Source organism: Cavia porcellus, unplaced genomic scaffold (genome assembly GCF_034190915.1).
Source record: "Cavia porcellus strain 051 isolate PalLab524CR breed Dunkin Hartley unplaced genomic scaffold, mCavPor4.1 scaffold_22, whole genome shotgun sequence".
Taxonomy (NCBI): domain Eukaryota; kingdom Metazoa; phylum Chordata; class Mammalia; order Rodentia; family Caviidae; genus Cavia; species Cavia porcellus.
In genome coordinates, this window is record NW_026947505.1 from 29,749,881 (window position 1) to 29,773,304 (window position 23,424).

General features: G+C 37.1%; 1 protein-coding gene across 11 annotated transcripts in view; it reads right to left on the reverse strand.

The window, feature by feature from the left end:
* Positions 1 to 248: 248 nt before the first annotated feature.
* The window catches only part of Ahi1 (Abelson helper integration site 1), a 187,811-nt gene continuing 164,635 nt past the window's right edge, over positions 249 to 23,424 (reverse strand). For 6 of the 11 annotated variants that reach the window (XR_010041921.1, XM_063232983.1, XM_063232979.1 and 3 more), the window contains one exon: positions 15,309 to 20,889. Coding sequence is in view for 8 of the 11 variants with exons in the window: in XM_063232983.1 (XP_063089053.1) it covers positions 20,827 to 20,889 (63 nt within the window). In the remaining 3 variants the exon portion in view is untranslated. Of the gene's footprint in view, positions 6,838 to 15,308; positions 20,890 to 23,424 lie in introns of those variants that run through there. The other 5 variants (XR_010041922.1, XM_063232981.1, XR_010041923.1 and 2 more) reach the window with 3 other exon arrangements.

Consider the following 23,424-nt stretch of genomic DNA (forward strand, 5'->3'; position numbering starts at 1 on the left):
GGAAGCCACCTTTCCTGGTGTTCGCCTCATCTGTTACTTTGTTTTCAGTAGTTGCAATATAAAAACAATTCTTTGCTTTATTTTTCATATGAACATAAAAGTCTTAGAAAATGCTTAACTTCTCTGATACATGTTTTTCATGTTTTCATTTAAAATATTTTTGCTACTTGTTGAACTTCTTTTGTGATTAATTTAAAAGCATAATCAAAGAATCAACACATGTCAAAATCATGAGCTAAGACTGCACGGAAACCAGATAGTGTGTCTTTATTTTTAAATTAACAAGCGCCTTCACAAGACAACAAAAACCAAAGCAAAGGCAATGCAAGCTGCCTGGGCCGGGGGTGCTTCAGGCGCAGACAGCGCGTCCAGGACAGGTGAGCTCAGCACGGCACCGCGGATTCCACGCGTTGGCTGTGGCTCCCATCAAAGAGCTACTTACACTTTTCAAAGCACCTTGTTTTTGAAAGTTCCTGCAGTAGGCCTGTGTTTACCAGTTTTTATGCTTCTACAACATGTGCAGGGATATCACTGCCAAATATACTTTACTACGCACATTGCCTATGCATCTGGACAAAATTTACACCTCAATGCCCAGCCCTGTTCTCACTTCTTATTTTAATGGAATCCATTGTTAATCTGGTAAATAAGTTTTTAAAATTTTATATTACTTTTGAATTTCTTGGTGCTGAATATTTTATTGGTACATTTATCATGCAGTTGAGAAAGAATAATGAAGAACAAACCAATAAGAATTTCACATCATATCAAACTTCAAAACATACAGTCATGTAATAATGAAATTGCTATTCTGGATAAAGAAGTGAGTAATGCAATGATCTAAAATGAATATTAAGAGCAAACAGTAAGATGAGTATTAAAATATTAAAGTCTAAAAATTACTTACATGCTTAAATATGAACTGCCATTAAAAAACTAATTTGTAGTATTATTGTCAGTTCAACCAAAAATCACTTTTAGTTTAGGTGTATTAAGTTACAAATGTGACTCAGCACAAACACAAAATTTTAATTAAGTTAAGTTTATTATTATTTTTTTGTAGAAAGGGTCCCACTATGTAGTTTAGATTGGCCTTGATCTTAATATGTAGCCCAGTCTGGCCTCCAACTTGCAGTGATCTTTCTGCTTCAGCCTCTTGTGTGCTGGGATTACAGGTGTGTATCACCACATCCAGCTATAAAATTTTAATTTTAAAAAGCAAGTCATTTCTTATTTGTCAGTGCGACCATTTTGAATACAAATATCCTGAAGCTGCTCATCTTTTAAATAAGTCAGTTTAAAAGCAGTTAACTTCATTTTCTAAGTATAATATCACACCCAACCATATTCTAGATATAATAATATTGAATGATTATTTAATGGGCATTGTAACAATACAGACCCTTTTTATTCACATTTACTGAGGGGCATTTTTCTTTGAACCGGGCACTGAACTCACGACCTTACGCTTGCCAGGGCCGGTGCTTATGCCACTGAGCTAAATCTCTGGCTGAGGGGCATTTTTAAAAATTGATTTTCTAACAGTGGTAATGTAAATTTAATGCAATTACTAGAAATACAAGCACCAGTACTTTGACCAACAACAATGAATGGTTTAGAACAATTAAATTCAAAGACCATGGTGATTTTGATATCCATATACTGTTTTTGATTTTTCTAGATTTTTCATAAGAAGTAGTAGATCATTGTTTTCTTCCCTAGTATCTAAAAATTCTGCACTCTAAAAAGAAATTCCATTTGGTTTTATTTATTTCATTTCTTTATATTTAGTATGTCTTCATTCTCCTTCAATTCTTTATTAGGGGGAAAAGTACACAATGAACTCAAACAGTGTCTTTCTGGCCACAACTGAATCTTACTGTGCCCAGACAACTGCACAAGAAAAGACACTGTGTAAACACCCCCCCTACCCGCCATGCACACAAGCATGCGTGCATGCAATGAAAACCAAAATATTAATTACCTATCTTAGTTTGTTTCTGAAACACACTGTTACCATCTTTTTGTCATTAGCAATTATTTAAGGCTGGGATAGTTAATACAAGCAAAAGAGAAATACACTTCTTAAACACAGACATAACGAATTCCAAACTCCGAGTAACTTCCAGAAATTAAGAGCAGGCAATCACATATGTAAAGTTTTCTCCTTCCAAGAGAAAGAAATAAGGATGATTCATGATAGTTAGAAAAAACACAGAACATTTTATTAGTCTTTCATGGAGTCTATAGCTGCATTTACTTTTACAATTGGGTTATTTTTCAAAGTGGTTTGTCAAATTTTGGGGTCTGTCAACATAATGATGGTTAACCATGCACCTAGAGGCAACTTTGATGTGGAACAAATTATATCATGGAATAAAAATCAAGAAGAAACATGTTGATGGAACAAGAGTTGCTTCCTTAAAGGCCATGCAATGGGTATATTACAACTAGTGTGCGGTCAACCAGCGGGGTGGAGCCTAGAATTCTTTAGCAGGGATGGAACTCACAACCTCATACTTGCCAGGAAGGCACTGTGTCCCCTGCATCACTGGAATTCTTAACATAACTATTACACAGGCTGGAAAAATGGCAAGCGGGTAGTGATGATCAACTTCACTCATCTATGCAGAGCACAGCTGTGGCTGGCACATGGGCAGGAGAGGGCAGAGGCTAACCATTGCCCAAGAGCTCTCTGGGGGCGCAGGAGAACACGAGCAAACAGCTGTGCTTTCACCCACAGGCCTCTACACAAATAAATGGTTATATTCTTTTTCTTTCTACAAGAAAAACACACAGGAGAAAAATAACCCTTTGTAACTCCAAATTTCCTGATTTAAAAGTGTTAAATGGAGTTACTTATCTAAGCTTGTATCACAGCTAGAAGCCCCAAAGTAAGTTCAAGTGAAGTCCACGAAGACAACTGAAACTGAGTATAAAATGCACATATATATGGCACAATAAGTTTGATATCGCTAAAGGGAACACGCTGGCCTCTAAATACACAAAGGAAAAGGATGTAAAGTATGTCCCAAGTTAAGAGTCCAATAAAAAATGAAAAAAACATAGCAGAGGCTCAAATAAATGCACAGCACAAGTCACACAGAGATCCTAAACTTATGCAAAGGCAGACAGAAGGGCAAAAGGATGTTACAGGAAGAGCAAGGTAAAGTGAGAGGAGTTTACGGCGGTGGGAGAACAAAAAAGAAGAAGAAAAACAGAAAAGGGAAGGACAGAGGAGGGCAGATGAGCAGCTGGAAGTTAGTGAGATGGATCCTGCAGGTGCAGAAGATGTAGGACAAGTTAAATTAATCAGGTGGAGGCTGCACTGTGAGGGGTAAACACAGAAGCCAGGGGGACCTCGGGAGAAGGAAGCCAAAGAGAAATTCAACTAGAAAAAGCTGAAGTAGGCAGCACAGATAACATCTTTAAGGGAAATGATTCAGAGTAGAAAGAGGAAGAAACACGCTGGATAGAGACTGACGAGGACTGTGCATGAGGGGGAGAAGAGGGATGGGGTAAAAGAAAAAGGAAAAAAGATGACCAAGGGGACACTTCTGACTACGGAAAAGAGTGCGCACTAGGCCTGATGGCAAGAGAGAGCACAGAGACTTGAAAGCTAAAAGACAGGGATTTGCTAAAAGGAAGGGAGAGAAGCCATCTAACTGAGAGGAGTAAACTCAAAATCTGGGGATGGAGGTCAGGCAGAGCACTTGTCAGGGGTACAAGACCTGGGGTTCACCCCTCAGACCACAAGACAGAGAACAAAACAAAATAGAGATGAACTGGCCTAGTATGGTGGCACACACCCGTAATTCCAGCACTCAGGAGGCTGAAGCAGGAGGCTTACCACAAGTTTGAGGCCAGCCTAGGCTACAAAGAGAGATCCTGTCTCAGGAAAAAAGAATAGAAAAGAAAAGAAACAAAACAATGAACAAACCAGAGACCATCCCTTCTCTGAGGTGCTTCTGATAAAGTATCCCCACAGCTAACTGCACAGAGCAAAAAAGTGAGAGCCTTTCAAAAGGCACTTCAGATGGAAAAAGAACATCTGTGTAGCAAGATTCTGAAAATGAATATGAAACTAGGTGTTTGTGATGTGTACAAAATAAGATTCTTAAAAATACCGAGCCATGGGGCTGGGGATTTAGCTCGGTGGCATAAGCGCCTGCCTTGCTAGCATGCAGTCGTGAGTTCAATCCCCGGTACCGATAAAAAGGAAAAAGACAAAAAAAAAAAAAAAAAACAAACTGAGCCATATCCACAAGTAATTCAATTCCACAAAAATTCCCTGAAGGTCTGATTCTGTGGTGGGCCCACGCTCTGTGCTGGGAAGAAAAAGCCATCTGCAGGGACAAAGCAGTGTGCATGGCTCCAACCTGGAACCTGGCCGGAGACCACACATTAGTTCAGGCACAATGTGACTAACTTTGAGACCATCGTCTCTTAAGTGCAGAAAGAAAAGACAGTACTTGAAAATTTCTGATATTATTTTCATTTGAATGAAAATGATCAAATAGTACATATAAACTGAGTAGAAAAATCAGAAAACACATAAAATCTCACCACTCAAATAACTGTCTTCTGAAGTATATTATAGTTTACTATTCAATGTATATAACATATGAAAATTCTTTTTAACTTAAAAATCTTACATATCTTTCATGTCTATAAAATACTTCCATAATATAATTACTACATTGATGTTTCATAATTTAACCCACTCTATTCATATAAATTAACTTTTCCTTCTATTTTTAAAATATCAGCTTGAGGAGAAGCCTTTTACTGAAATCCCTGCATGCATGTAAGTATTTTCTCGAAATAGACTCACAAAATAGAGCCATTAAATCACAGGACATAAACTTTTTAGTTCCTGTTTTGAGTCGGGGTCTTAGGTGCTGCCCAAGCTAGACTCAAACCGGATTCATGAGATTTTCCTGCCGTAATTTCCTAAACAGCTGGGCCCACGGTGTGTACCATCATGCTTACCTACATAAACATTTTGAAAATTTTTTATTAAAAAACTCATTACCAAACTATCCTTCCCAAAGAATAGATCAATGTTTACACTATTACCAGTGCAAGGGAACTCATTTCTTCAGATGCTCATCAATACTAGGTATCTTAAATTTTGAAACTTGTTGCCATTTAGTGAGGAAAAAAAAATGTCATTTTATTTTAATTTACATTAATTTAATCACTGGAAGGTAAACATTTTCTGCATTTACTGTCATTTACATCAATTTTTAAGAATATCCTGTGTAATAATTTGTCAATGTTCACCTGATGTATTTATTTTGTGGATTTTTTAGAGCTTTCTATATGTTATATGAAGAACTTTATGCAACATTCTTCCCCATTTGAAGTAAAACTATTTAATTTTTTTTCTTTTTGACATGCCTAATTTTAGTTTCTATTATTCAGATGTAAAAAGCTGTTTTAAAATGTTTTCTAGATAGGTGCAGTAGCATTGCTCAGAGACCGAGCGCTTCTGGAGGCTGAAGCAGAAGGACCACTTGAACCCAGGCATCTAAGGCCAGCCTGGGCAGTACAGGGCGAAGCCATCTCGAAAACAAAGAAAAATGAGAACAAAATCAAAAAGTCAAAAGTGTTTTCAAATTAGGCATCAGGTTAAAAAGTCATTTCTTAACCCATAAGTATGTAACTATTTATACTATCTGTACAATTAGATTTTATTTTTTACAATTAAAATCTAAAAATAAGCCAGGCATGGTGGAACACATCTGCAATCTCAGCACTCTAAGAGGCTGAGGCAGAAGGATCATAAATCCAAGCCTAACCTGGGAAACCTAGCAACTAAATGAGACTCTATCTCAGGATAAAAAATAAAAATAAAGGGTTGGGGTCAGAGGTCAGAGGGAAAACCCTGGGTTCAATCCTAGTTGCTGCACAAAAATCAAAAACACAAAGAATATGGAAAATGTGAACCCCGTTCCTACAAAGTGTTATACTCGTGCATGTGGATATGAACAGTGCCTTAGCACCTCATCTTTAACTTCTGCCTCAGAACACAAGAGCTTCCTCTGACAAGACCTTCTTGGCTTTCTTATATCTCATCCCTCACCAAAAACAGTCATTCAAATTCATTTCCTCACTTGCCAGTCTCAGTGGCAGAAGCAGCCTAACCTACTAGATTTAACATGCTCACAGTGCGGTATTAATTTGTATGTCTTGCTAATGGGTGGCCTGAACCACTGGTGAGACGTACATGACTGTCCTATGACTGTTCCCCAGCTGTACGAGCTTCCGGGTAGGACAGCCATGCCCGGACCCGAGTGGTACAAGCCAGTGGCAACATGTAAAATGAGAACCCTGTGCATGTGCTCAGCGCCCAGGATCATCCTCTTTCTCCCACACCTTCAAAGACTCCTTCTCAACCAGCTGTCCTTTCAGTCTGTAAGTTATTCCTCTTCTAAAGATCTTCTCTATACCTGGTTTTTCACTAGCTAGTCTTTCAAGTCCAGATTTTCAGAGAACAGGACAGTTCTGATGGTCTTTTCCTTTCAGGATGAAGACAATCTGATCGATGCCTCCAGGACTCTCCATGCCTCCGGTCTTCTCCAAGGCCACCCAGGGCCTCTGGGTTACAAATCCCAAAGGGTTCTTCTCATCAGTCTTCATGTTATCTCTTCTCTCTGTAGCATGTGTCACTGCTGAGTGTGCTTTCTTGCTGACTATGTGACACAGCCTTCTGCAGATCTTCGTCTTACCTCTGGCAGGGTGACTTTTCAGCCAGTAGGCTCATTTTTCCTCACTTGCGTATCCACTGTGTGTTCCCAGTCCTCATGGCTCTGCTTTTTGCCTGTTTCAGAACTACAGGTGGGAAAGGATAGAAAGCAAGGATCCAGTAAGTAAGCTTCTGCAACATCTTAAGAGGGGCTTTGCCTTGCAAGCAGGCAGTCGTGAGTTCGATCCCTGGTACCGATAAAAACGAAAAAGACCAAAAAAAAAAAGAGGGGCTTTGAGCTAAGGTGGCAGTGGGTAGTGGGAGGAGGATAAATAGAAGATCTGAGAAAATAATTTGGCAGAAATGTATGAGTAATTATCTATGAGAGTGAGAGACTGAGTTGTTCTTTCTTAACTACAACTAAGTTTCCTTGAAAAAAAAAAAAAGACGTAAGCCTCATGAACTAGAGATAAAAAATGCCCACCCCAGGTAGCTATCCACACCTTACCTGCTGCCACTAGTCTTGCTCGGTGGCTGCCTTGTAAGGCAGGTAAGGCAAGGGTTAAGCTGAGTGGGGCTGGCATTTCTGATATCTACTTTTCAAGGCTGATTATTTTCAGATTAGGTCTCATTTTTCAAGGAAACAGAGAATGAAGAGACAAAGATAATTTTCTTCTGGGTCTGAAAAATGTTAGATGCCTGGAAAAAGCCAGAAAATTTTGTAAACTTAGATGGAAATGCATGTCTGCACACATATGAAAACAACAGGACATTATTAAGGACAAAAAACTGAGGGAAGGAAGTTCATGCCGAACAGCCTACCACACCTTAACCTGGTGAATGGGTAATTTGGGTATTTACAATACCCAAATAACTCAGGGGTAACAGTAACATATACAGCCACAGATGGGTACATGAAGTGCAACTTGCATTACGAGAAAGAATATAAACAGTTAAAAAGAAAAAAAAAAAAAGGGAAAACAAGAATATAAGACCATGTCTTCTCTCTGAAATGTCCAGGAATTAACTAGACTAGAAATCATAAAGGATACAGAAATTTTAAAATTGGGCAATCAGTAGGATCAGACAGTTTCTATAGACGAAAGTACAATGCCTCAAGTTAAGCCTCAAGCCCCATGTGACAGGGGAGTCTGGGCTTTTATAGGAAGTAAGTGGGGTTGAATAAGATCATCAGGGTGGGGCCCTAACTTGGTAAAACTATTGTCCTTGGAACAGGAAAAGACACCAGCATGTGCTTGTATAAATATATGTGCACAAATTCTCTGTACAGACTTCCGGGAGAACATGGCGGACAGATAACAGCAGCCACGGAGGCTCTCTGAGATTACCAGCTTAGAATCCAGGAATGATGTGGTGTGAGGAGTCCTAAGCAAGGGGAGATATACCCTGCCGACCCAAGAATGAACTAAACTGAGAGAAACCAACTGGAAATGCAATCCTGATGCTATAACAGGAACAGATAAAATCTCAGTGCGGAAGCTGGAACTCAAACCTCTAGAAGCTGCGATTTGAATTTCCTGCTGCCACTGCTGCGTCCCAATTGTCACAGCAGAGATAGAAACACAAAAGCTCTGAGAGCGGAATCGGCGAACCAAAGGGAGTTGAGAGCAGGACTGATGGGGAGCCCTGCATCGACCTGCGGTAAGTGAGAGGAACAGGGCCCCTTTCATAGACTGGGAGGCTCCAACAGAGGACATTCTGTGACTGGGCAGACTAGCCGGAACAGGATGCTGCAGTGATCCCCTCTCAAGCGGGAGTGGTGGGGAGTGCTTGGCCTGGGTGACGCCGTGGACTAAGATCCAGTAGGCTAGCCCAAACCAGGTCCCAGGGCCTGGTGGTGCACCTTAACAGTGAAGCCTTCACGAGGTTGATCTGGAGGGACGGGCCCAGCAGAGGCTGCCCAGGTCTGTGTCTCCCTAGTACACTGCAGTGGGTGGGAACACCTAGCTGGTGGATTCAAACAAAACAGACAAAGAGAAAAAAAATTGTAAATAATAAAATCCTATATATGCTTGTATGGAAGGAACAAAAAGTATGGGAAGAGGGAGCAATAAAAAAGGGTCCTTAGTCTCCAATCCTGAGAACACTGATCCAGGAAAGGTAAATGCAAAAGAGAATGAAGACAGAAAACATGCAATATCAAGCATGGCACCAATAGACATAAAGTGATATCTCCGGAGCCTCATAGATGAGTTCAAAAATGAAGTATTTAATGAAGTAAGGCAAGAGATAAGTAGAATAATTAGAGAAATGCTAAGCACTGCCCAAGAAACAACAGATGGTGGAACGGAAGAACAGAAAAAAAGGGGAGAATTGTTTGATGGAGAAAATAGAGAAAACAGAGAATACGTGAAGCAGGTTCAAAAAGATTACCAGGAAACGAAAAACTCTATCGAAAGCTGGCATAACAGCTTGAAAGAAACTAAGGATAGATTATCTGAACTGGAGGACAGATTTGTAATGTGGGAGCATGAAAGGAAAAGCTCCTTAAAAATAACAAGAAAACAAACCGCAGTAATACAAAGGCTTGAAGATGAAAGGAGGATCTATAACTTAAGAATTACGAATGTAAAAGGAGAAGTGGAGACACAAACAAATGAACTACAAAGGCTATTCACAGAAATAATCCAGGAGAATTTCCCTAATTTAGCAAAAGGTAAAGATACTCAGATGTATGAGGCATAGAGGACCCCAGCCACCTACAACCCAAACAGAACTACACTCAGGCATATAACAATCAAAATTCCGGAAATCCAATATAAGAACAGAATATTAAAAGCCATCAGAGACAAGAAACAGATCACTTACAAGGGAACACCCATCAGAATTAAAGCAGACTAGGGGCTGGGGATTTAACTCAGCGGCATAAGCACCTGCCTTGCAAGCAGGCAGTCATGAGTTCGACCCCTGGTACCGATGAAAAAGAAAAAATTAGAAAGAATTAAAGCAGACTTTTTGGCACAAACCATCAAATCACGAAGAGCATGGGGGGAAATAATTCAAGCTTTGAAAGATAATAACCTCCAGCCAAGACTGATACATCCTGCCCAACTGTCCCTAGAAATTGATGGAAAAACAAGGTGCTTCCAGGATAAAGAGGAACTAGGGGAATTTGCAACCACCAATTCAACTCTACAGAGAATACTGCAGGATATTCTAAAAAAGGAAAATACCAAGATTCCAGAAATAGTGGCAGTGAGGCCACAATGAATGGAGCAGAAAGCGAAATGAAGAAGACAAACTGACAACTAATGACAGAAAAAGATCTCAACAGAAATGAGGCAGAGAAGGTTGGATGGTAGGAACAACCATTTTGAAGAAAACAAGACATCATAATCAGTAGTGCTGATTTAATATCCTCTTGTTTTGAAGTCCCATCAAGCTTTTGTTCTTCTGTCTCCATCAGTCTTAACATGTTGTATCTTATTGGATTTTATTATATGTGATAATATAAACAAAAACTTTTATAGACAAGATTATACAGAAACCATTGTTCATTTTTTGTTAGTTGATTCTAAATACCCCTGTAATAGTGTCATTCTCTTGAAAGGTTTTACATTGAATTGATATGTTTGATGCTACAGTTTACATTGTCTTGATATGTTTGATGCTACGAAGTTATATTCAAAGATTTCAAGGAAAGAGACACTATGATAACTACTTTTATGTCGGGATTATCTCGTGGGGAAACACTATTTTGCTCAAATGGTTATGTTTTGACCTGCGCTGTTTTGCTGTTATACCCTCTTTTATCTCAATCTACTTTTTTTATTATTTACTTTTTCATTTTTATCCTTTTAATTAACGGAAAAATAAAATAGCAGGATATATTATAGTAACCCACTTTGATTTCCTATTAACTTGATCTGAAACCTTGTATTGCTCTCAACATCTTGTTTTGACTGATTTTCTTCTATTCTGTTTTGCTTGATAGTACCAATTTCGAAAGTATAGGCAACAACTATGAAGACAATAAGATTCATTATGATGCCCATTCTGGTTGACTATTATCTTCTTTTGAAGTCCTCTAATATCTCCAATGTTTTGATTTTATTGGTTTTGTTCTTTACTGTTTTGTTCAATTTTATTATAACTGATGATATAGGCAATTCTTTTTAAGATAACAAGAGGTATTATGGTAACCATTGTTGATCACCTTGTATTTTGTTTTTACATTATGTATTATGTCCATCCTTTTGATTTGACTGACTCTGTCCTGTTATGTCACATTTGGTTTTACTCTCTTCAAAAAAAATAATAAGAACAGTAGGAATAATAAAACCCAAAATGTATAATTGTCATTGTACAAAAGAGAGGAAAAGAAAGTGCTCTAAAGGACATAACTGCATGTATATTTAAGTGTATAAGATAGGTAACCATATTAATGAGTTTTATTGGATCATTGAACAGAACTGTTTGCAGTCTCACAGTTTGAATGTCCACTCTATATGTTTTAATTTTGTAACTTGAACAACTATTTCTAAGATGACAGTATGTAATGTATTAACCAGTGATTTCCTGTTTATTTTTTCTGAAATTCTGTATAATTTGTATCTTTCTTCTGTTTTTTTTTCTCTTTTCTCCTTAAATAAAATTAAAAAAAAAAATCGCTGTACAAACATAGGAAAGAGGCCATGTAAGGATGTAGCCAGAAAGTGGCCACCTATAAGCCAGGAAGAGAGGTCTCACCAGAAACTAATGCTGTTGATACCTTGATCTTGGACTTTCAATCTCCCTAGCTATTAAATATAAACTGCAGGTGTTAAGCCACCTAGTCTTGGTATTCTGTTATGGCAGCCTTAATAGAAATTACATGAAATAATTAAAATGTAGTTATATGACTAATGTTGTACTCTAGGAAAAAATAGCTTCGTTATATTTGTATTATAGCAAAATACCTGTAACGTGGCCTTACTGTATATATGTTTTCCTTCTCCCTCTGGGTGACCTAATTGATATGTTAATCGATGCTCTCCTCTGTAAAGAATTATAAAATCTTACCTAATTGATACGTTAACCATTGTTGCCCTCTACAAATAACAGATGTGGTGCTAAAATAAGCTAACAAAGGTTGTTAATTGCTGCTAGACTTCTCTATTCTCTGCTGAGGAAAACAGGATGTCTTCCTAATCTCAACTTGTTTGAAGGGTAACTTGCTTGTTTGCAGGGAAACTTGCTTGTTAGCCCAGCCCTTACCTGAACCTTGCTTTTCCCAAGAAATGTAATCGCCGTGTTTCTGTTCTGTAGTGTGCCACAAACCCAGGCCCCCTCCTTGAATTGTGTGACCAGCAGCTGTTTGTGGTTTTACAAGATAAAAGCCCTGCCCTTTAGCTGTGGGGCGCGCAGTCTCCATATTGGCTCCTAGAGGCTGTGTCTCCAGGCCTGGCCTAAAATAAAGCCTTTGCTCCCTAAATTTTAATTTCTTGCTTCCTTGGATTTTATTCTGGGGTCTGAGTTATCACAACTAAGAATGAAAGAGTCAAAAATTACAGTAAAAATAATTAAATCCATCCTTTTAGTTTTATCTCCAAAGAAACTATGTCCTAGCTTTGAACTAAAAACCGAAATACGCAGAAGCCTCAGTGAAAAGGTGCATAAGGGAAGCAAGCCAAGGATGATACATGCAGGGGTAACAGCACAGTGGACCATGACACCCCATCTAAAGGGGCAGCCCCTCATCTCAGTTCTGGTTGATGGATATAGTAGAAAATGTGGTCCAGGACTTGGGAATATTTTTAAGAGATTTTCTTTGTTCTGTTTTGTTTTATTTTATTTTTTAAAAAAGAGAGAAGAAGGGAAGCTTCATTTATTTTTAGTAAAAACTTTTATATTTTGGAAATTAATAAATTTCAAGGTATACGCACAGGGATTCAATCAAAGATATCAGTTCTGTCTCTGGCTCACAGCCCTGACTTGTGACCTCTATTCTAAGCCATAAGCACTTGCCAACCACAGGGTATACAATGTCCTCCCATATCTCTGTGCTCCCGCTGTCCTCTGGGCTTCCACATCCTTCCTGTTTACCTCACCTCTGTATGTTTTTAAAGATTTAAATGCTTATATACATTTTTATCTCTCCCTCACTATGGAGGACAATAAGAGATTAGTGATTATCTTTCCTTTTCACCACTCAGAGTCTATCAAAAGTCTACCTTGGATATACATAGAATATCTGACTTTTTGCTTGAAGTCAAAATGGAGTGATAGTGACCAGATTTGCCTCTCACCTAAATTAATAATAATGACAAAAAAACTAGATAAAATACATGAAACATTTTACAAAGAACTGAATTACAAAAGCAACAAAAGATAATGATTCCTGAGATGGAAAATCAGTAAGATGAGCATGCCGTTTATTGTTTCCAGAATTTTCAGGCAAGGCTGGGAAAAGCAGTTCCCAACTGAGAGTCTGGGGAGACCAACGTGGCTAGGGTTTACCAAGTGAGCTATGGAGAAGAGTCATGCATAATGAGAGCACCTGAATGCCTACAGAGTTTCTCCTCATGTATTCAGCACAACATGGACAGCACTCACACCTGTAGCAAGGGCAGAGCAGTTCTCCCCATGGCAACAATCAGAAAATGCCAGGGAAAACTCATATTAGACTTACTAAACAAAGGCTTGAAATCTAAGATAACGTTTCAAGAACTAAAGGAAACATGTTTAAACAACTAAAAGGTTTGGAGACAATGCCATACTAAATGACAAATATGAATAAGGAAGGAGTAAGTTAGATTGATACAAACTTTTCCAAAATCTTTCCAACTAATTCAGAAGGCCAATATATCCTCACTCCCACTATCAAACAAAGGCTAAGATATTATGAGAAAAAAAACTATATACTTATATTCTTCATGAAAAAAAGCACAAAAAATTCTAAGTATAATGTTTTTCTTTTTGGTACTGGGGATTGAACTCATGACCTTGCGTTTGCTAGGCAGGCACTGCTGCTGAGCTATACAATAAAATTTTCTAAATTGACTTCTAAATAAAATTTTAGCAGATCAAGTCCATTAATTTATAACATACCATTATTAGGTAGGGTTTATCCCAGGAATGCAAGTTGGTTTACTAGCAGTTGAAAGTCAATATAATGTGCCATATTAACACATTAGTATTTGTTAATTTATTTGTAATTTTCATTTGTATGCCTGTTCACAGAAGATCTGCTAGTCTTCTAAAAAGATTATATTAATAAATTAAGAAAGAGGGTCTGGGGATTTAGCTCAGTGGTATAAGCACCTGCCCGGCAAGTGTCAGGTTGTGAGTTTGATCGCCGGTACCACCAAAAAAAAAAAAAAAAAAAAAAAAAAAAAAGGCATATAATTATAATCATTCCTTTGAACAGGTAGGGGGGACTGCTTCCAAGATCTCTGCAAACACCCAAATCCATAAGTGTTTAAGTCCCTTATGTAAAATGACAATGTTTGCAAATAATCTATGCACATCCACAACCTATCCTGTATACTTTCACATTTTCCAGACAGACACTGTGTCACTGAGCTGTATCCCTGGCTCTCTTATATACTTTAAACAAGATTACTTATAATAACATTACTTCTAGATTACTTATAACATTTAACACAATGTGAATGCTACATAAACAGTTGTACTGTACAAGCAATAATGGCAAGATAACAGACTGGACACATTTAGTACAAATGTAGTTTTTTTCTTCTCAAATATTTCGATCAATAGTTAGCTGAATCTATGATGAAGAACCGGTAGATATAAAAACCACAGATACAGAGGGCTGACTGTATTTAATGATGTAGAAAAAGCATTTGAGAAATATTTAACATTTATTATTGATAAAACCTCAGCAAACTAGTAAATAAAACTGCTTGATGAAAAGAATTTATAAAAAAACCTTGTAACAATATTATCCTTAATGGTGAAATTAAACATTTTATTGTCTATTTCTTGTAAGATCAGGGAGAATACAAGAATATCTGTTCTCATCATTTCTATTTGAAATTAGAAAATAAGCTATTTTTTATTTGCATGCCTGTTTGTAGCAAATTTGGTAGAATCTTCTAAAAAGCAATTAAAACTAATGAGTGAGGTTAGTAAGGTGGCACAATCAACCTACAACAATCAGTAGTAACTATATAAACTAGCAATACACAATGATGAGCTGAAATTAGAAAGTAATAGATTTTCATATGAAATATGTAGGAACAAATAAATATGTTCAAGGTCTATACACTAAAACATTACCGAGAGAAATTAAAGATGGTATAAATAAATGGAACATTACCCCACATTGAAGAGTTAAATGACTGAATACTGTTAACATGTCAGTTCTTCCCAAACTGATCTATGGATTCCAGATCAGCTAGAATTCCAGTAGATTCTGTTGTAGAAATTGATAAGCTGATTCAAAAATGTATGTGGAAATGCAAAGAACCTTCATGAGCTAAACCAATTATGAAAGGGACAAATCAGGAGGACTAATATTACCTGATTTCAAGACGTATTACAAAATGAGAATACTCAACATAATGTGATAGTGGCATAAAGATAGAGAACTGAATCAACAATAAGAGCCTTGTTGTAGTCAGGGATTGAAAGGAAAACAATTGCACAGGACACATAATTCATAGTATTATTTATGATGGTCACCCAAGAAGTCAAATACAAAGAAAGTACAGAAAATCTGTCCACAAACTAAGACCCAAGGAATCCAGCTGAGGGCCTGGATCTCACAGCAATGTCCACATGTGGGTCCAACTGAATATCTGCAGCCCATGACAATGTTCTTCATGAGTCCAATAGGAGGCTTAGAATCCACAATGATGACTCATGCAATTCTCTTTCATGGATCTATACCAGCAGGCTGAGGGTTTTTCAATGTAGCCAAGAAGCAATGATCAAAATAAGGACCAGGGATTCCCCAAAAAGTACCACAGCCATCCTCAGTGACAACAAACTTCTTTGATGATGGAACAGTCAAGTTCATATCAGGAAGCCAGCGTGACAGGAGTCTTCTCCAGGAGACTGAAGAGCACACCATCTTACCTTCCCAAGCCAGGAAGCAGCAAAGACCAAAGCTTCCCCAAAGTGAACCACAGCCATCCTCAGTGACAATAAGGTCCTGAGCTCCACTGATGGATGAGAATGGCAAAATTCACATCAGCAAGGAGGCTCAACAAGCTCTTCCAGGATAACTAATGGCAACAGGAGAACTAACAACAAACACCACGGAGAACCAACACCACCATGGAGAACCAACAGTACCAAACAACAACAACCAATTCTTCAGTTCTCCTTTTATGTTTGCAACAGTCCTCAGGTGCCCCGTGCAACTCAGCACCGCACTGATTCAGTACAGCTGGTGTTGCTGATCACCAGTTTTTAATCCACCAGTAGTCTAGATACAGACCTGAACATACACTGATTTGAACAAATGTGCAAAGACCATTAAGTTGAGACAGGAATGTTTTTCAACAAATGATGCTTGACATCTGGATATCAAAATGCAAAAAAAAAAAAAAAAAAAAAAGAAAAGTGAACACTGATCAAAACCTCAAACTGTATACAAAAACTAACTCAAAACAAATCAAAGACTTAAATAGAAAAACCTAAAGCTATACAATCTCTACAAAAAAGAAGAAAACCTGAATTTGCGAGTTTTTTTAGATATTAAAGCATAATTCATAGAAGAAAAAAATTGTCTGCAAAGATCAATGTTAAGAGAACAGAAATAAAAATCAGTTAATTGAGAGGAATACAAATCTCAGATGTGATAAAGAATATATTTAGAAGATGTAATATTCTCTTAAAATAGTATAAAACAACCTAATAAAAAGGCTAAAGATCTGAATGGACACTTCAAAAAAGACACATGTATGGAAAGTAAGTATGTAACACAATATTAAACATTGTTTGGGATATATAAACATTGTTTGTGTTAGGGATACACAAATTCAAACCAGAATGAGTTATATCTACATGTATTAGGATGGCTAAAATAACAAAGACTGATCATACGATGCATTGGTGAGAAAATGGAACTCTCATACTTCCTGGTAGTACTGGAAAATGGTACTATCAAACAGAAAACACATTTGAAAAAGAATCTGGAAGTTTCTTAAAAGTTAAGCATAGAAAAACTGTATGTCCCAGGTATCTCACTTTTAGGGATTTTACCCAAGAAAAATGAAAGCAAACATCCACAAAAAGACCTGGACATAGATATTAATAATAGCTTCATTTGTACTGGTTCCAAACTGGAAGCAAACCAAATATCCATCAACAGGTAAATGAATAAATAAGTCATGGTATTTAAAACTATCAAGTTTGAGAAAGAGATGAATGATTGTCTGGGGAAGAAAGGGCAAAAGTAGAAGGAAGGAACTATAAAAATAACATGAAATATGTTGGGAGATGCATATATAATTACCTTAAATGTGGTAACAATTCATAAGCTTATACATACCTATCTTAAAGCTTAAACTGTATACTTTAAATATGGGCAATTTTTGATATCAAGTGTAGCTCACTAAAATGTCAAAAACATATATACAAACACAAAATCTGACTTCAGTAATCCCATTACTACCACTCGTTCAAGGTACCATCAAGTCTTAGCTGGAAAACTTCAGTAACTGGTTCCTGGTTCCATCCCCATCCATTTATGTCTATTCTTACTTCAAAGGCCAGAGGAATCCCGTTAAGTTACTCTGTTTAATGGCTCCCTGTTTCACTTAATGTAAAAGTCAAAGCCTTACAATGGTTTGAAAAGCTCTCCCTGTTTAACTCTGATTTTATCCATTCTCTTGTAGTTGCTTACTCTACTTCAGGAACTACAACAATTTCCTTACTTATTCTTTAGGGTGGCTAGACTGCTCCTGTCTCAAGGCACTCTGCACTTGTCTTAGACATACGTACTGTACGCATTTCCTTTCTTTCTCCTCTTTTCAATGCGAACTTCTCTGACATTTCTACTTAAAACTGCAACTTTCACATTTCCCTCTCCTGTTCCCTATCCATGATTTTTCTCCACAGCACAGCACACATCTGACCTAAGAAATTCTACACCTAAATAAACAAATGTTAGCTCCTTGTAGTAGAGATTTTTATCTGTCTACTGTTGTGTCCCCGAGTCTGAATACTGTGTCACGGTAGCTAGTCAACAAATCTGGATGCACTGTGTTGTGTCTGTCTTCCTTGCCACAGTAAACACTCCTACAAGGTGCACACTGCACTTCAGTGCCTAGCACAGCACCCACTATGGAGAGCAGCATTTCCCACACTGGACTGACGCTCACAAATGAACCACTGCTCTTCACCTAGACAGGCTGGTTCTCACTGCTTCTCTTTACAGCAGCAACATCAGTGATTAGAACAAGACCAGATTCTTGGCAGAGACAAATGTTTTCTCAGCTCACATAAAATAGTGGGCAAACGTTGCATGCTGTATGTCTTACTCCCACCTTCCAATCATCTGTTATTCTCCTGCTGTCTCATGCTGTATTATTTCTCAAGTTATAATCTCTAGCCCATTTTTTTCTCCCACTGCAAATTCCCAGCCTCAAAGCACCAATTACTCTCCTCCCACTTTACTCTAGCTTCTCCACTTTGCTGCTGTACCCTCCTTCCTTGTGAAATACCTGTTTTCTTGTGCATCACATGCAAATGTTCTCCCCACGGCAAGCTCCATTTAAGCCTTACTCCTCCTGGCAGGCTTTGCTTGCTACTCATTCCTGTCTTCCTATAATTACCACTTGTGTTACACTACTTATTTAGCCCCTAGGTATATAATCTGTTGCCTTCTAAATGCTCACTCCTATTTTCTCACCTAACTAGTGGTACTATATCTCTCAACGCTCTAAACTTAGCGCTACAAGTACACTGTAGTGTAGCACAACAACAATAGCTTTGACTTCAGAAACAAAGAGGACAGGATGACAAAAAGCCTGAAAATTTGATAATCCAAGTAAGAACTGAGAAGCAAAGATGGCAAGTAGGAGGATATTTTAGGCAAAAGGGTGAGCTGTAAATATCATCTTCATGGAGAGAGGAAGCTGTGGGAAGTTCAGAATAGGATTGTTATGAAAATGGACAGAATTAGATAGCAAATGGATGATAGGATACTTGGCATTGGCACTGATGGCTGTACTGTATTTTATTCATTTTTGATATGACTATTTATAAATAAAGGACTGTGATATACAATTGACCATCTGAATTAACCTCTCTGACCAAAATTGTTAATGAAATAAAGTCTTTTAATGCTAAAAAGTCCAAACAAACAAGCCCCATGAAAGTCAATATAGAATAGGTAAATAATTAGGACATGCTAATAATACTTATTAAGGATTATAACATTTACAGATACTTTATTAAAAATTATTACTTGGGTAGCACCTAATTAATACAAAACATAAGAGCATGACGTACAAATAGTGAAAGTTTAAGACCTTCAAGAAAGCACGTTTGTTAATTAACTTATTAGCTTCTTGATATCTAAAAGATAGCAGCTTTACTAAAATGTGTGTAAACTGCTTGTATTGAAGTGACTGATACTTCTTAGAAAAAAAGATAAATTCAAGTGGAGAGTGTCAAAGGCAGTTAATTCAGATGGGTAAACATATTTGGTCCTCTAAATGTTGCAAACTGAAAGGCAGGACTGTAAAGAAGCAAAACAAGCCTGAGTCCATTTATTTGGGTATGGTGGATTCATTTAGGTAAACGAATGAGATGATGAAATGACTTATCTATACATGCAGCCTTTCAGATGTTGTTCCTCCCTGGGAAATGGAGGTCAGAATACTGGTCTGCCTCTCCCAGGGATATTGTAAGGGTCAAATGCAATAATGTGCGCAAATGTATTATGAAACAGTTATATAATTAGTAACAGAGCTTTTCTCTCAAAAAGAAAACTACAAGATGACATCTTACCAAGGAAACTATGGATACTGTATCTAGTCAGAAAAGAAACAAACAAAAAACCCTAGTAGTTGGCAATCGATTTAGGTTTTGGTGCAGGTACTGATATGAATGTGTGCTGTGAAATTTGCACAGTGCCTTTAGTTTTCTCCACTATAACAACCTCTGAGGGATTAAGAAACAGTTTTCTAAGATATTTTCTAGATCATGATTCTGTGACTCTGTTAAGGACCACTTTAAAACTACATGCTTTTTATCTACAGAATGAAATATCATCTTATGAGACACTGCGTGGTTTTATTTGATAATTCTTGTCAATTACTGTCATTTCAACCGGAATTTTTGGAGTACAAGAGACATTTACTGGGCTGAGGATATAGTTCATTAACACAGTGCCTGCTGGCAAGTGTGAGGGCATCAGTTCGATTCCCAGTGCCACAAAAAAAAAAAAAAAAAAAAAAAAAAAAGACAATTATTCTCCAAACTGTGAAAGCACATAGTAGGGCTAATGTAAGTCCGGCAGAAATTGTGTATATATGTGCGTAAGCGTAGTGGGAGGGATGGAGCATTGATATTGAAGCTGTCTGTGCTACTGCACTCATGTGGTAATAATAAGTCTGGACTAATATCAGGCCATAAAGATAATCGCAAATGATAAAAATTGAGATATTCTGATAAGGAATCTGACATAAAAAAATTATTTTTTTGAATAGAAGAATTTTTATTTACATATTAAGTGATGTAAGAAGTACCAAATAAAAATATAAAAACTTCCCAGAGTTTTACAAAATAAATATCCAAAATAAATAACTCAAGCACAGTAGGCATTTACAGAAAATATACAGTGATAATGTTCTGGGTACTAGCTTTTTTTAATGCATTAAAATAAGCATTTCCTATATTTTATTTTTACCACATCATTCACTTGTTTTCAGTTAATATTATTTCAAAATGTTACTCAAACACAAGTAAATGACAAAATAGATCCTCTAAAGTTTAGTCTGATGTTATTTTACATAGCTTTATTTCTTATGGCTTCAGAATAATGTCAATGTACAATCATCAAAATGTTCTGCTTAAACTAGGTAAACTATTAAGAATCAAGTATGTGAAATTAATTTGTAGTGTGATCATAGGTTATAAAAAAGGAAATAGAGAAATCACCCTTTAAAAAACCCACCTCAACTCTTTATCACTGCAAATTACTTAGAAGCAGCAGTTTATTGTGTTGCAGACTGTGAGTTCCGGCTGAAATCCTGGGACTTGCTTGTTTTGACCGACTGCTGTGGAAGAAGAAAGCAAGTAGTAAGTCAAAAGTGAGGGAGGGCTACGCTGTCAATATTCACATGCTGAAAACACACTATTTTCCAACAAGGAGAGAGTATGCCTGCTCTGAACAAGAATGCCTACGTCTGTCCTAAATGTAACTGTCAGGATAACGTATTTGCTCTTATGGGAAATAAAGGAAGTAGTTCTTCAAGGAAGTTTACGCTCTCTATAAACAGAGTCAGTTTTCAACTGTGTGTTAAAAAACGTGGGTTATTAGGCTAAATTAACGTCCTATTGGTATGTGGCATACTCTTAAATTCTGAACTGTTACAATATTTGTTCGATATATTGTTTCCATTTTCTTTATGAGATAAACAAACTAATACTTCCAGCGATACCAAGTTTTACTGAGTATGAGATGCTTCCTAACACTCACTTTTGAAACATTAGCTCAGGTGAAAGCACACTACAGAAAAGTGTCTGACATGACACAGAGTATTAAAACAAAAAATCAAAATGAAATGAAAGAAAATGAGTACAATTTTCTGTTTCAGACTTGTTTGAGTAACAACTGCTTTTCCCAGAATTATCTTTACTGATGCTATTTTTCCCTTTTAGGTTTCTTCCTTTACAATCAGATTTCTGCAAGATTATTCTTCAGTAAGATTTGGTACTGAGCATCTTTAAGTAATATGCTGCTTATCATAAAGATGTTATGATATTACGTTTTTGTAGAGCACAATTATATCACTATGTTAGTTGTAAAGTTTAGTGAAGCATTATTTTAATGACAGCAATAATTAAACAAGGAAGAGACCTGGTGAAAGGTGGGAGCTATAGGTGACTCAAAAACAAAAGAAATAATGCTTGATTTTTCACTTCCACTGAAGTTGTTTTGGAAAAAAATATATATACACATGAAAACTTTCAAATTTTAAGGCTAATTTAGACGGCAGAATAGTGTTTCTACCCTCAATTGAGCAACAATCAAAAAAAAAAAAACCATCACAACTCATTGTCAGTCACAACAGAATTTCTTCAGTGTCTTTATAGGCTTGTAAAATAAATTTCAAACACAGTAAAAATTAAAAGTTGGTTTCTTTACTGTTTAGAAAGGCTAAGTATATTTTCTACCACTTTGCCCATGGCAAGACTAGTACCTTACCAAAAATATGTGTCTGTATACAAACTACTGGACTTTTTTTTTTTTTTTTTAAAGAACTCAATATCTATCTTGAATCAGAAACTTTCATCCACTTGAATCTATTTTTAGAAGCTAAGGACAGAGAAGTCAAATTGAATTATATATCATAAGCCAATGATGTTTATCTATTGTCACATGTGGGTCTCACCAATCCTATTCATAAGTCTGTTTATTTGAAATGTATGCTGTGTTGGCTTAGAAAGTTCGTTTAATGTAGGTTAAACCTTTTTCCTACCATCTTTCTTACTGTACTATTGTATTATTGTTTTACTACATTATAACAACTATTATACTCAATTCCTTTTTTTGTGATATAAAGAACTCCTAGCCTGTGTTCAAATCCTATATATCCTAAGTTATTAAGGGATTCATATTTCAAAGTTTTAACATTTATCTGAAAATGACATGTTTAGGCCCAATACTGTCCTTCTAAATACCTTTACTCACTCACTTCTTTTGGTCTCAGCACTACCACAGTATATGGGTAAGGACTCACAGAGGTGAAGAAGGAGGTCTCTGTGAGTTTATTTTATTTTATCTTTAAACAAAAAGGCCCCCAAGGCTGGACTGCAATCAGCCCTATTTTAATCCTAAATATTGATTAGTTATCCAAGTATCGTAATCCCTTTTCTAGTTTTCCTCACAATCAAAAAAGTTATATTTGTAATCCCATTGAGATGTTACTGGAATCCCAGCAAGTTAATTCCAATCTACCTCCTCCAATGCAACCCACGGTGAGAGTAAAGGCACCAAGACACATTCCAAGTGAGGGGTAGCCAAGGGGCCCTAAATCTAATCCCTGTGAGGATTTGCGGACAAAGGCCCTGATCTTAGGCCTCTCCCAGAGTTTACTATCTTGTGAAGAAGTGGGGTGGCTCAGGGATGAGTGAGGAGTAACTTGAGCTGGCTGCCTAGCCAGATAGGGAAAAAAGCATCTCGCAAAATGCAGAGATAAGGATATGCAGAAGGATAAATTTGCATAATTTAATTAAGGTAGCAAACTGAATTGTTTCAGGAGGCTGTTGCTTTGGTTTCTGATGTGTAAACTTTCGTGCCCTAGGGAGTCACAGCCTCTTTACCTTGAGGTTCATACCCAGTTGACATTCCTGGAGCTAATGGTTCTAACATCCCGCTGTGCTCATATCTTTTATAGAGAGCACTATGCTAGGAAACAGGAGACTGTTGGCTTTAGAGATTACATACCAGTACCTGGGCTAGCCTTATTTGTAATGCTTAGAGTCAATTGAAGAGAGAAGGAAATACCATAGCCAGCTCTGGACATATAAGGAAATAAGTCTCCAAATAATCAAAGTTGCAGCAATTGTTTTACATTCAAGGGAAGTCA